Source organism: Phyllostomus hastatus, unplaced genomic scaffold (genome assembly GCF_019186645.2).
Source record: "Phyllostomus hastatus isolate PE091 unplaced genomic scaffold, TTU_PhHast_1.1 phas_scaffold_12, whole genome shotgun sequence".
In the NCBI taxonomy this organism is placed as follows: Eukaryota; Metazoa; Chordata; class Mammalia; order Chiroptera; family Phyllostomidae; genus Phyllostomus; species Phyllostomus hastatus.
The window spans coordinates 11521663-11534743 of NW_025334007.1; the positions used below are offsets into that span (position 1 = coordinate 11521663).

The 13081-nt window shown below is 33.5% G+C and overlaps 1 protein-coding gene across 6 annotated transcripts in view; it reads left to right on the forward strand.

Annotated features, from left to right (window-relative positions):
* Positions 1–13081, forward strand: part of RPS6KA3 (ribosomal protein S6 kinase A3) — a 110106-nt gene that overhangs the window by 60625 nt on the left and 36400 nt on the right. For all 6 annotated transcript variants that reach the window (XM_045855823.1, XM_045855822.1, XM_045855824.1 and 3 more), the window contains 3 exons: positions 7210–7290; positions 8094–8173; positions 8770–8876. In XM_045855823.1, the coding sequence (XP_045711779.1) occupies positions 7210–7290; positions 8094–8173; positions 8770–8876 (268 nt within the window). The remainder of the gene's footprint in view (positions 1–7209; positions 7291–8093; positions 8174–8769; positions 8877–13081) is intronic.

Here is a 13081-nt window from a genome sequence, read left to right on the forward strand (position 1 = left end):
TTAAAATATTCTAGAAAGGCCTTGGCTGGTGTAGCTCAGTGGATTGAGCTCAGGCTGTGAACCAAAGGGTCACTGGTACGATTCCCAGTCAGGGCACATGCCTGGGTTGCAGGCCAGGTCCCCAGTGGGGGCCATGTGAGAGACAACCACACATTGGCGTTTCTCTCCTTCTCTTTCTCCCTCCCTTCCCCTCTCTCTAAATAAATAAATAAAATCTAAAAAAAGGTAGAATAAAATAAAATATTCTAGAAGGAACATTGATGATATTTTTATTAATTCTGATGTTATTCTTCCCAATTAGTCACCCACTTTGGCCATTACCATCATTCCAAGAAATTTCACCTTCCTCCATAAACATTGTTCTTTGCTTTCTTTCTCTTGCTCCCTTCCCAAATATATTTTGTTTCTTTCTTATCCATTCTCTACCCCCTGCCTTACTACTTAACTTAATTCTTGCTAGGACCAGGGAATTACATTATGTCCACAGTGCCCTATTTCATATCACTACTTTATAACTTTATATTCTTGAATCCCATGTTATAAAACTGCATAGATGGAACTTATATAAGAGTTCATTCACAAAATCAGTAAAAGTAGTTTATTTTCATGTATCTAACATGATTTGTGTTATACGTAATATATGTAATGGAAACTATGAAACTCTGAGAAACCAAAAGATACCAGGAAAAGAAATAAATGCCCACTTCCTTTTAGAGAAGGCGAACTATTGTTGAAGAGTCTCTATATTCCTCTAGCCATCCAGTTAGTTCCATATCCTCAAGATTCCAGTTGCATCTTTCCTTGAAATATTCAAAATTTCATTTGAAAAACATACACCTCAAAGAATATTCTAGGAAAGAAGAAGAATGACAAAAGAACAAGCTCTATCAGAATTAAAGCTTACTTAAAGCAATAATAATTCAGTGTGTTGTTGGGGCAGATAATACAAACATACAAATCAGTGGAACAAAATAGTAGAAAAGTATTTATATTAAATTATAATATATTTGTTACAAAAATATTGAGTACTTCCTGTGCTGTATGACAAAATAGTATATAAAACAATGGGAAATTAAATAATTATTTTGTAAATTTTGTCTGAAATATTCCTGAGCCACCTGGAAAAAATTAGTCTTCTCTTAAACCCTATAATGTAATAAATAAACAACAATCTAAGTGAATTTTGCAAGTTAACACATCAGAAAATGTGTGAGGAGATACTGAGCAAATTACAAGTTGACAATGTAAAAAAAATTTTAGTCTTTCATACAATGAAAAAGTAGTATAATAGGAAATCAAGAAATTATTTGCCTCAAATGTTATAAAATATTAATATAAGGGATTGATTAAAGGGTTTTTAACTAGCCAAATCTAGGACAATTTGAATATTTCAATAAGTAATGATAGTGACAGATTATGGCCCCACTGAATAAAATAAGAATCCATGAGTTAATATATAAATTAATTAATGGCAAACAAGGGAGAGTACTTCCTCATAGTAGAATTTTAACTGATAATTGTAAAAGGTGTGATTGAGTTAGTAATTCCTAAGAAATAACATTACAACATCACCAAAGGATCTCAGAATAATTTTTTGCAGTAGAATAAAAGAAATAATCTTTGAAAAAATGTCCCGTTTTGCTGATGAAGAAATGTATATGAAATAATGAGTTATCATTTCATGTGATGGAAACATAAATTGGAAAGCACTTTTGCTATAAGAACAAATAGCCATTATTGCACTTGAAAATTCTCATCATAACATTATTTACAATATCAAGAATTTAGACGTCAACATAAATATTGAAAATTAGAGGAATATTTAAAAAATTATAGGGTACCATTTAATAGGATATTATTTAAATGAAACATTTAAAATATCACAGAAAGTAAACTTAATTGAGAATATATAAGTTAACAATTATAACAGATTTGTCTATGATAATTATATGAAATTACATAGATATAACCTGTAGAACAGACAATAGGAAAGTGAAAATATCTGACTTACTGGAATTGTAGGCTGCTGGATAATTCTTATATGTTCTTAAATTTGATTTTTATTTTATCAAAATAATATGTGTATAGAGTCTTATAAAATAGCAGTGCTTTTCCTACCCTCCTCCCTACCCCAGTTCTTGACTCCCAGACGCAATGACTTTTCACCTCTTGAGCTGCTGCTCTTGCCATTTACCTCCACATGCAATACTCTTACATTGCAATTTTTGTTTTCATTTGGAGACATAATCTACTGATGTCCTAGCATGGAAGACGAGGATTTAGTTCTCTTACACTACCAGTGGCACACAGTTTCCCTCTCCATGTTTTGTTTTCATCATTACAGCTGTATAAAAATTGTTTCAGAGCTAAATGATGTATTAGTCACATTTTCTTTATATCTTTACTGTATTAGATCTTTTCTAAATTCTGTATCTACCTGTTTCTCAGTTTACTTTCTAGTTTTGGTGGAACACATCTTCTAGTAGCTACCTCAGAAAGGGTGAATAGATGGTAAATTTTTTGTGATTTTGCATGTCTGAAATGCCTTTATTCTGCCCCCCTCACTTAATTTATAATTTGGCTGGGTGTAAAATTCTAGGTCAGAAGTAATTTTCCCTTAGATATTTTAAGGCATTGTTTCCATTGTCTTCCAGTTTCCTGTGTTGCAATTATGAAGTGTATTGCCATTCTGATTCCCAGTCCATTGTGTATAAGCTGCTTTTCCTCTTTGGAAGTCTTTAGAATCAATCTACTCTCTATCCCTGGTGTTCTGACATTTGTATAGTTATTATTTCTTATTGTGGCTTTTTAAAATTCTTCCTACTAGGTATGGGGCGCTTCTTTCTATTAAAAAACTCATTTCCTCAGTTTTGGGAAAGTATTCCAACTCTTCTAGTGACCATTTTGTTACTATCATATTTTTTAATTCCTAGATTTTTTCTTGTTGTCTCATTATTCCATATTTTAAAACATTTTATTATGGTAAGTATCAAACATTTACAGAAAGAAACAGAAAATAATATCTGTGGAAGACAAAGACTCATAAAAGAAGTAATATATGACTGTCATATACCTAAAAATTAATATATAGATATCCAGTGTTCAAATTTCCAGTTGTCCCTATTATGATTCATTTTTCTTTTGGCCATTTGTTTGAATCAGGCCGGATTGAGGTCCATATTTTGCAATTGGTTGATATCTCTTCAAGTCTGTGTAAGCTCTGTCCTCATTTCTTTTTTTTCCACTGTACTTTATTTGTTTAAAACACTACTGCCTTCCCCCTACCTCTTTTAAAGTTTCTAGTTTCATGGGTGCCATATGGTCTTCCCTCTCTTGGATATAAATCAGAAGGTTGTTTTTTGTTTTGTTTAAGTTTTTTTCTGTGCTTTACATTGTCTCTTTTTTTTTAATACTTTTTTTCTTTTTATTCTGATAACTGTTTCTCATGTTTAGAGCCTTTCTTCAAATGGTTTGGGATCCTTTGCTATCTTTTCCATATTTAAGAGTAAGGTAACAAAAAGCTGACTGGAAAAAAATCTGTAGCAAGAATTTGCCTATTACTTCTTGGCTTCCTTTCCCTAGGCTTAGATTTTAGTTTTCTCTGATCTGCTGTGTGAGTTACCACTTACTCATCTTCTGCTACTGCTTCCTCTCCTGTTCTCTATTCTTGTGAGTTTGTGCATAATTTTTCCATTATTGTAATTTCAATGGCGGTTTAGAAGGAAGTAGAAAGTAAAACATCCATGTTTAACCAGAAGCTTCTTTCCATTTTAAAGTTCCTGTTAATACAATAAATGTGGTCAAATAAAGGTCAATAGCGTTAGGTTGAGCTTATGGGGATTTTTGTCCTAATAAAGTAGTTACTGAGCCTAAAAGGTTTTGTAAACCAGTGTTTAAAGCAGTTTCTTAATACATCATCCCAGAAACATAAACAGTACTTTTTGTTCATTCTTATGTTCAAATCAGGGAGGGTTTAAAAACTAATAACTAGTTCATGAGAAAATTATTTCAGAGGAATGTAGTTGCTTTGACAGCATGAGTCATTATTAACAGGTTCTTGTGTTAGGGTTTAGAATTTAACCAATTGTGAATGTAAATTGAGTTTAAACTATAATCAAAAAATAAAAGTAAAAATAAAAGTAAATAAACTTAGAAATTAAAACTGATTTATTGAGGTTTAACTGGCATACAATAAACATAGAAAACATGCCTTCTTATGAACCAGTATATCCTAATCAAAATTGCTGATTATAGGGTGATTTATATTTGTCATCAGGTCTTTACATAAGTAAAAGAAACAAAATTTTAATTATTACACAATTCTACCTTAGACAAAATGAAGGAATTCTTTAGTGAGTGAATCTCACTGCACATTTTCAACTGAAGAAAGTCTCATCAGTGTTACATGTAAGGAAACTATCTCGCAAGATAATTATAATAGAAAGAAATCATCTTGTTCTACCCCCTCATTCTACAGAGAGGGTAGCCAGAAGCCTTTGTGAAAGGATTTGACCAAGCTAATTCATCTTGTTATTATTAGCATGGCCATTAAACTATAGCTTTTGACCCCCAAATAATTTTTTCATTGTGGTAGAATAATAGAAGAGGGATATACAGTAAATATATTGATGGATATTTTTGCTGCTTACTGAACACAGGAGTAATTTTTAAATGACAAGCTTTGTAAGGTCTGTATGATTTTTGAAGTAGGTAGAAATTTGGAATATAGCTTTAGGGTACTGGGAACTTAATCCAAGATTATATAGGTAGCAATAGGAAAAGGGCAGATTTGGGCTAGACTGGGACAGAATTATCAGCAGGCTTAGGTGATAAACCTCATTCACATAAATTATAGAAAGGACCTATTGGCTCTAAGACACAGAAGTTGTAAATGATAGGACAAGGTAATGAAATCAGAGGTTGGTTTTGAATTTTATATACTACCTGGACCAAGTCAGTTAAAAAAAAAGCTACATAGACATCAAAAGCAATTGATTTCTATTCCTGGTTTGACCATTTCCAGTCACTGGCACTTCCACTGAAAGTAGAAAACTACTAGGATGGGAAACACAGGATTTTTTTAGCTTCTTTGTTTATTTTTCCCAGGGGTCTTATTTCTGTGTTTTAAATTTATCTGTTGTCCCTTTAAATTGAAAAGAAAAACCAACTCATCTTTCTCTTGACCCTCCAAAAAGATTCTCTTTACCATTCTTTCTATTTAATCTTCGGTGCAACCATTCAGTCACTCTGGCCTGAAAAATAGAAGTTATCTATGATTTATCCTTATTACGCAACAGAAAAAAATTAAAACTATAATGAATGATCATTTTCACCTCTTCAATCCAACACAATTATAGTACTTCTTAGAATGTGTCATAACCATTTATTAACTTATCTGTCATTCCCGCCAGGTTATGAACTTCCTTTTTTTTTTTAGAATTTTATTTATTTATTTTTAGAGAGGGAAGGGATGGAGAGAGAGAGAGAGACATCAATGTGCGGTTGCTGGGGGCTGTGGCCTGCAACCCAGGCATGTACCCTGACTGGGAATCGAACCTGCAACACTTTGGTTCACAGCCCGAGCTCAATCCACTGAGCTATGCCAGCCAGGGCTGAACTTTTTGAACATGATTTTATTTGTATTTGTCTCACAGTGCCTGGCACATAGAATTAGCTCAGGAAATGTTTGGTTGGTAAAAAGAGAGCTTTGCCTGCAGGGTCAAACAGAAATTCTTTCTGACATTTCAAATTGTCCAGAGCCTGGATCCTCCCTACTTCACCTCCCCACTTTCCACACTGATTTGGTTTCTTCCTGTTCATCATGCATGCCTCCATGTCCCTGCTCCTGCAGGTACTCCATACCTCAACTTTTCTTTAGGCCCAATCCTTCCCACCCATCTAAATTCCACTCTAAAAGTTCCTAACCCTTCCTCCTCCCTGTAGCCTTCCTACACAAGTAGCACTGATCTTTCCCTTCTCTGAATTCCTGTACTGCTTATTGCTGGTAGCAAATCATTCTATCTCATCATCATATCCAGTGTGCTGTAGCTACCATCTAATTGAATATCTCTTATATACCAGGATCTGGGATATACAGACCTTATCTCAAATGGTTACACAACCCCCAAAAGTACAGTGGTGTTATCCCCATTTTATAGATGAAAGGTAAACTGAGGCTCAGAGAATTTAAGTAAATAACTTGCTCCAGATTACACAGATCTGCATCCAGATCTTCCTAACTCCAGAAAGTCTTTGCTCTATCAGCTACACCACAGTATTTCCTCCCTCTCTCCCCCGCATCAAAATAGACCTTTGGGGGTATATCCACCCTTCCCCATGTCTGCCACATGTTGTAGATGCTTAATGAATGTTTGTTTTATGTTTCTTAAGATTTTATTTATTTATTTTTAGAGAAAAGGGAAGGGAAGGAGAAATCGAGGGAGAGAAACATCAATGTGTGGTTGCCTCTCGCGTGCCCCCCACCAGGGACCTGGCCTACAACCCAGGCATGAGCCCTGACTGGGAATTGAACTAGCGACCCTTTGCTTTGCAGTCCGGCGCTCAATCTACTGAGCCATACCAGCCAGGGCTGAATGTTTGTTGAATTAAGTTGATAGGGGTATTGAAACCTGTTCCCTTTTTTATGTTTTAATATTTTATTAGGATACCTTTAATATTTTTAAAAGGTGGTCTTTTTTGGTCATTTTTCATAACTGATTAAAATACTTGTAAATTTGATGTTAAAGCCAATATCAAATATGTTCTCTATATTTATTTTTTAAATTGAAGTGCATATTTCTTAAAAGATTTATTTATTTATTTTTAGAGAGGGAAGGGGAGGAGAGAGACAGAGAGAGAGAGAGAGAGAGAGAAACATCAATGTGCAGTTGCTGGGGGCCATGGCCTGCAACCCAGGCATGTGCCCTGGCTGGGAATCGAACCTGCAATGCTTTGGTTCGCAGCCCGTGCTCAATCCACTGAGCTACGCCAGCCAGGGGAAGTGCAGATTTTTTTAAATATATACATTTTTTCTGGTTATATAATTTCATAAAATTATAGTTATTTTGAAAATTCAAGAGGAAGATGGATAAAACTTGTTTTACATTTTTATAATATCTAAGCACAATTTTATTTAAAATAAGCACCAAGGACATTTTGTTTTCAAGATTGTCTCTGAAAGCTATTGCAACTGCCATTATTATTTTATAGTTCGAGACCGTGTTCGAACAAAAATGGAACGGGATATCTTGGTAGAAGTTAATCATCCTTTTATTGTCAAGTTGCATTATGGTAAGTTATAAACCAGCTCCTGCCTCACTGCTTCATCTCATCTACCACTCCCTGAGTGCATTCAGACATACTAATTTGTATAAATATTTATCTCTGTATATTTATATGTGTTTAGCAGACACACATAGTAAAGTCATTGAAATTAAATCATTACTTAAACAAGCTTTAGAAGCTTTTTATCACATTTAGCTTATGTTTATTTTAAACATTATACTGTCTGGGTAGCCATAGGAACAGGTAATAATAATCACTTTTATTATATTAATTAATAATAATGTACCATCATTTTATAGCCCATATGTGTTAGCTCAACTTAAAAGCAAGAAAGATGCCTAATGTCCTGAACTTCTAATGACTCTCTTTTTTTCAAAGGCATATGTGTTTTTTCTCAGTGGGTAATGTATTGTGACTCTCATTATGAGTAATTAAAGCTAACAAACCCACATTTTTTCTGTAGTAAAGTGAGGTGGATTTTGTATTTTGTTTCATGTTTAAGAATGTCTTTTTCTTTTGGGAATTTTTCCTATTGATCATGATGTATTAGAGCTATTGTATTCCTGAGAGACTATTGCTTGTAGAAAATCTAACAAATGTTCTAGTGGTTCCATAAAAGGAAACACTGCATTTAACATTTCCACATGGAAACTAAGAAATCAGTGGTTATCTTCTAAATAAAAATTAGTTTATATGTATGTGTAATTATTAATTTGCTGAAAAAATCATTTCTGAATGAATTGACCTAATATAAGCCTAAAAAACTAAACTATGGTGGATTAAACAAAAATTTTTATTTCTTCATTCAGCTTTCCAAACTGAAGGGAAGTTGTACCTTATTTTGGATTTTCTCAGGGGAGGAGATTTGTTTACACGCTTATCCAAAGAGGTATATAATTAATCTTTATTTTTAATCTATTTATACTCATCCTGTTTCAACTAAAGCATTGTCTTATTCAATACTATGATTATCATATTTTCTCTAGTGGCACAAGATTCTTGCATTGAAGAACCAGAGTTAAAAAGAGTTCTTTTTGTACCTTTTGAATTTATTCTGAAAGTAGGACCTTATATCAGTTACTTATCTTAGTCTTTTGTCCTGCTTCATTTACTTATAGTTTTTCAGAAGCAACAATATATCAACAACATACCCTTAAACAACTGGAAGTAGAAAGTCAGCACTGCATCTTAAAGATCACTTTTCATTTCTATCTTACTGTAGTGGGGTGACAATGACACAATCTGAACATAGCTGTTCCTTAACAAAATGCAAAATCATTTCCCCCATAGGGTGTATTTTGCATTTAGTAAGTGGTTAGTTAGTTGACTGATTTGATAATTTTTGCAAATTTTCATGAAGAAATTGTGGGTAAAATTACATATGATAGAATATTTATAATTTTTTAATATTTAAACTCTGGGATGGAACTTTAAATGAAAATTACAGACAAAAAGAAAATAAAGACAAATATTATTTTATTTTAGGTGATGTTCACAGAAGAAGATGTCAAATTCTACTTGGCTGAACTTGCACTTGCTTTAGACCATCTACATAGCCTGGGAATAATCTATAGAGACTTAAAACCAGAAAAGTAAGGAATCATGCTACTAAGTTGAATAGAATGTAATATCATGGTTTAGGAGGTAATAAAAAATAAAATTACTTCATACAACTGCCACAGCATTGCATTAAAGAACCTATGCTTCACATTTCTGCTAACACTATGTTTTCCCGTATTTTTAAATACCTGTTAATCAAAATTTGTGCTGATATTATCTTGCTTTCATTTGCATTCTTTGATTTTTAATGAGGTTGAAATCTGTATACCCACATTTATTGGCAGTTTGTATTTTTGTGTGATTTTTCTGTTCATGGACTTTGCTCATTTTTCTTTTGGAATGTTATGTTTTCCCATTGATTTGTAAGAGACCTTTACAAATTAAGAATGTAACCATGTGACATACAGTGTAGGGCCAAAGTAGGTGTACAGTTGTTTGTATGGAAAATAATGCAATAATAAATAATAATACCAGAATAGACTGTTTAGCATACTCACAACTGTAAACCTACTTTGGTCCTACCCTGTATATTAACAAATACATTTTTCTACTTTATTTTTTACTTTATATTATTTTAACCTATATAAGTATTTTTTCCTAAGGTCTATCAATCTTTTCTTTATTTTTTTCCTTTTCTCTTTATTTTTTTATTGTTCAAGTACAGTTGTCTCCATTTTTCCCCACCTTGCCCCCCCCGTGCCCCACCCATCCCCGCCTCCCAACCTTGAACCTACACCCTTTGTGCATGTTCCTTGATGGCCCTTCCTCTGTTTTCCCCTGTTATCCCTCTTCCCACCCCCTTTGGCCACTGTCAGTTTGTTCTTTATTTCCATATCTCTGGTCCTATTTTGCTCGCTTGTTTGTTTTTTTTATTAGGTTCCACTTATGGGTGAGATTGTATGGTATTTATCTTTCACTGCCTGGCTTATTTCACTTAGTATAATGCTCTCCAGCTCCACCCATGATGTCACAAAGGGTAGGAGCTCCTTCCTTCTTTCTACTGCATAGTACTCCATTGTGTGAAAGTCTTTAAGCAGACTCATGAAGAAAAAAAGAGAGACGACTCAAACAAAATCAGAAATGAAAGAGGAGAGATTATAACCAATACCACTGAAATACAAAGAATTGTAAGAAATTATTATGAAATTTGAAAACCGGGATGAAATGGACAAATTTCTAGAAAAATATAATCTGCCAAAACTGAATGCAGAAGAAACAGAAAGCCTGAACAGACAGATAACAGCTGATGAAACTGAAGCAGTAATCAAAAAACTCCCAGCACAGAAAAGCCCTGGACCAGATGGTTTCATAGAAGAATTTTTGAATCTTTTCTTTTGTGATTTTTTCCATGACTTCTATTCTTAGAAAGGTTTTTCCAATCCCATGATCAGATTTTTTTTCTAATTTTATTGTTTCTTTTTTTACTTTTAACTCCATTTAGAATATTTTTTGGTGTAAGGTATGGCATAAAGCTAGTGCTCTTCTCCAAATATCATTTATTAAAATTTTTCTTCTCCACATGATTTCAGATTTTAAGTGTGAGTTGAGCAAATTTCTCATTGCTTTTATAATAGCAGTTATCAAAAAGCTAATGTTTAAATTGTACATACTTCTGTGTTTTTAACAACTTGCCTGGCTGGTGTAGCTCAGTGGGTTGAGCGTGGGATGTGAACCAAAGTGTTGCTGGTTCGATTCTGGGTCAGGGCACATGCCTGTGTTGCAGGCCAGATGCTCAGTGGGGGACATGTGAGAGGCAACCACACATTGATGTTTCTCTCCCTCTCTTTCTCCTTCCCTTCGCCTCTCTCTAAAAATAAGGAAATAAAATGTTTTTGAAAACAAATTTTTAAACAACTTTATTGAAATATAATTCACATATCATATAGTTCATCCACTTAAAGTATACAATTCAGTGATTTTTAGTATATTCTGTGTTTGATAAAACCATCATCTTTATCAAGAATTTAAATATTACATTAAAATGTTACATGCAAAATTAACATAATATGTTATAACAGGAAATAGGAAATGCTCCTTTGGAATCCTGTTGAAGTGATCGTTCAGAAATTGTTATACTTATACATTTTATGTTTGTTATTTCATGTATTGTGTTTCGGGATGTTTCTTATGATTGTATTTTTATTCCCCAGATAATTACTGAGTTTTTCTCATCATTTGCCCAATTTCTAACTATTATTACATAAAATACAATTCCTGGTAAGAGCAAATATTCAAGTATATAATCCTTCAAAGGAAATAACTATTAAACATAAGATTGAACATTCACATTAAAAATATGTTAGTGTTTTATATCATTTAATTGAGTAGCCCTGGCTGATGCGGCTCAGTGGATTGAGTGCCAGCCTGTGAACCAAAGGGTCACTGGTTCAACTCCCAGTCAGAGCACATGCCTGGGTTGCAGGCCATGGCCCCTAGCAACTGCACATTGATGTTTCTCTCTCTCTCTCTCTCTCTCTCTCTCTCTCTCTCTCTCTCTCTTTCTCCCTCCCTTCCCTCTCTAAAAATAAATAAATAAATAAATCTCAAAAAAAATAGAACATAGGAGTTTAAAAAAAATAAAATGAACTTAGAAAAAAGAAATAACATTTGTTAAATGATCCAAGTAAAGACCATCATACAGAACTTGGGAAAATTTAAATGTTTAGCCAATTGTTTTATGCACTGTGAGGATTTTTCCAGATACCGTTAAGCTGTTATTATAAATATAGCTAAAAATAATTATTAATAGTTAAAGGGAACTTATTGAGAGGAATACAGTTGATTTTTTCTTTAACAGATAATAGATAGACATGGTAACCTAAAAGAATGCTTCAGAAGGTGTAAGTAATACCCTTTTAGCCATGCTTTCTTTTTTTCTCTCAATATCAAGAATGGCTTGAGGTTATATTTTGTTTTTAGAACTGTCATATGTTTATTAGAACAGGGGATGATTTCCACCATGCCTAATAATTCCCTTTATGTTTCCTAAATGTATTGATCTGCTTTATAATCAAGCATAATCAAGATTAGTATTTCTTTCCATAACAAGTCCCCTGTTATGAAGAGATTTGAGAAATATATCCCTACTGAATTACCCTCAGTGGTAAATTGTTTTATTGTAATCATAGTTGAATTGATAACATAGGAAAATTGATAGTATTTTTAACACAGTAAAATATCATTATAACAAAATTTGGCTTTCACATTTTTTAGTTAGTATTAAAAGTAAGGAAATGTCTGTATCATGGAATAGCTTTGAATATAAGTGAAACTGTTTATTACTTGACCTTTCAAGTCAGTGTACCAAAATACCTATCCAGAAATACAATTGGCTTATAGCTTAGTACTTAACCCCTTTCTATATCTCCTTATTTAATGACATTGCTCTCCACTCGTGCATCTGCTAAAGCCAGAAACTTGTAGGCCTTCTCCATTTGTTCTTCTTTATCACAACCCATATCTAAGAGCTCACAAAATACCCTGTATTTTCCCCCTCTAAATTGTTTTTTAAATGGGCAGACCCATACGTGTAAACCTGTTGTGGTCTTCAGTGCCCTTGAAAAGAAGCCCAAACTATTTGGAATGCCCTATTGACCCTTTGTAGCCTGGCGCCATTCATTCAACATGCATTTCTTATTTCTCTGTGCCTTGCTAGGCCCTGAGTTACAAGATGAAGAAGGTCAAACTCTCTAAGGAACTCACAGTTTACTAAGAGAAAACACTGGAGAATGTATACAGTGAAGGGATGGGTCCATAAAAACCAAGGAGTGTGAGGAAGGTGTGTTGAGGAGAAGAGGATTGTGGTGGTCATGTCAGAAAAAAAGTCTAGGAAAGAATGATTGAGTCAGATGCCTTTAAAATGGCCAAGAGAATGACAACTTGAATGCATTCGACTTAAACATTTGGACCCTCTGTCTATTGTACAAGTACTAAGGAATTTAGTTAGGCCACCTCTGCAGAAAGGCATTAGAAAGAGCAACTTAGAAGAATACATAGGCTTTGGTTCTTTTTCTATTAGTTTTCTAGTGCTCCTGGCTCATTAATACAAGTTTATAAAGCTTTATCTTTGGCATTTGTTATTTATGTGTGTCCAAAAAATAACTTTTTGCCTTATTTGCCTTTGTCTTCTTATTCACAGTCTAAAGCAATATTTTAGAATGAGTGTGATGAGTTGATGCTTAACAAAGTAATTTAGTTTTAACCTCTAAATTTCTAGTGGTTTGAAAAGATCTTTTTA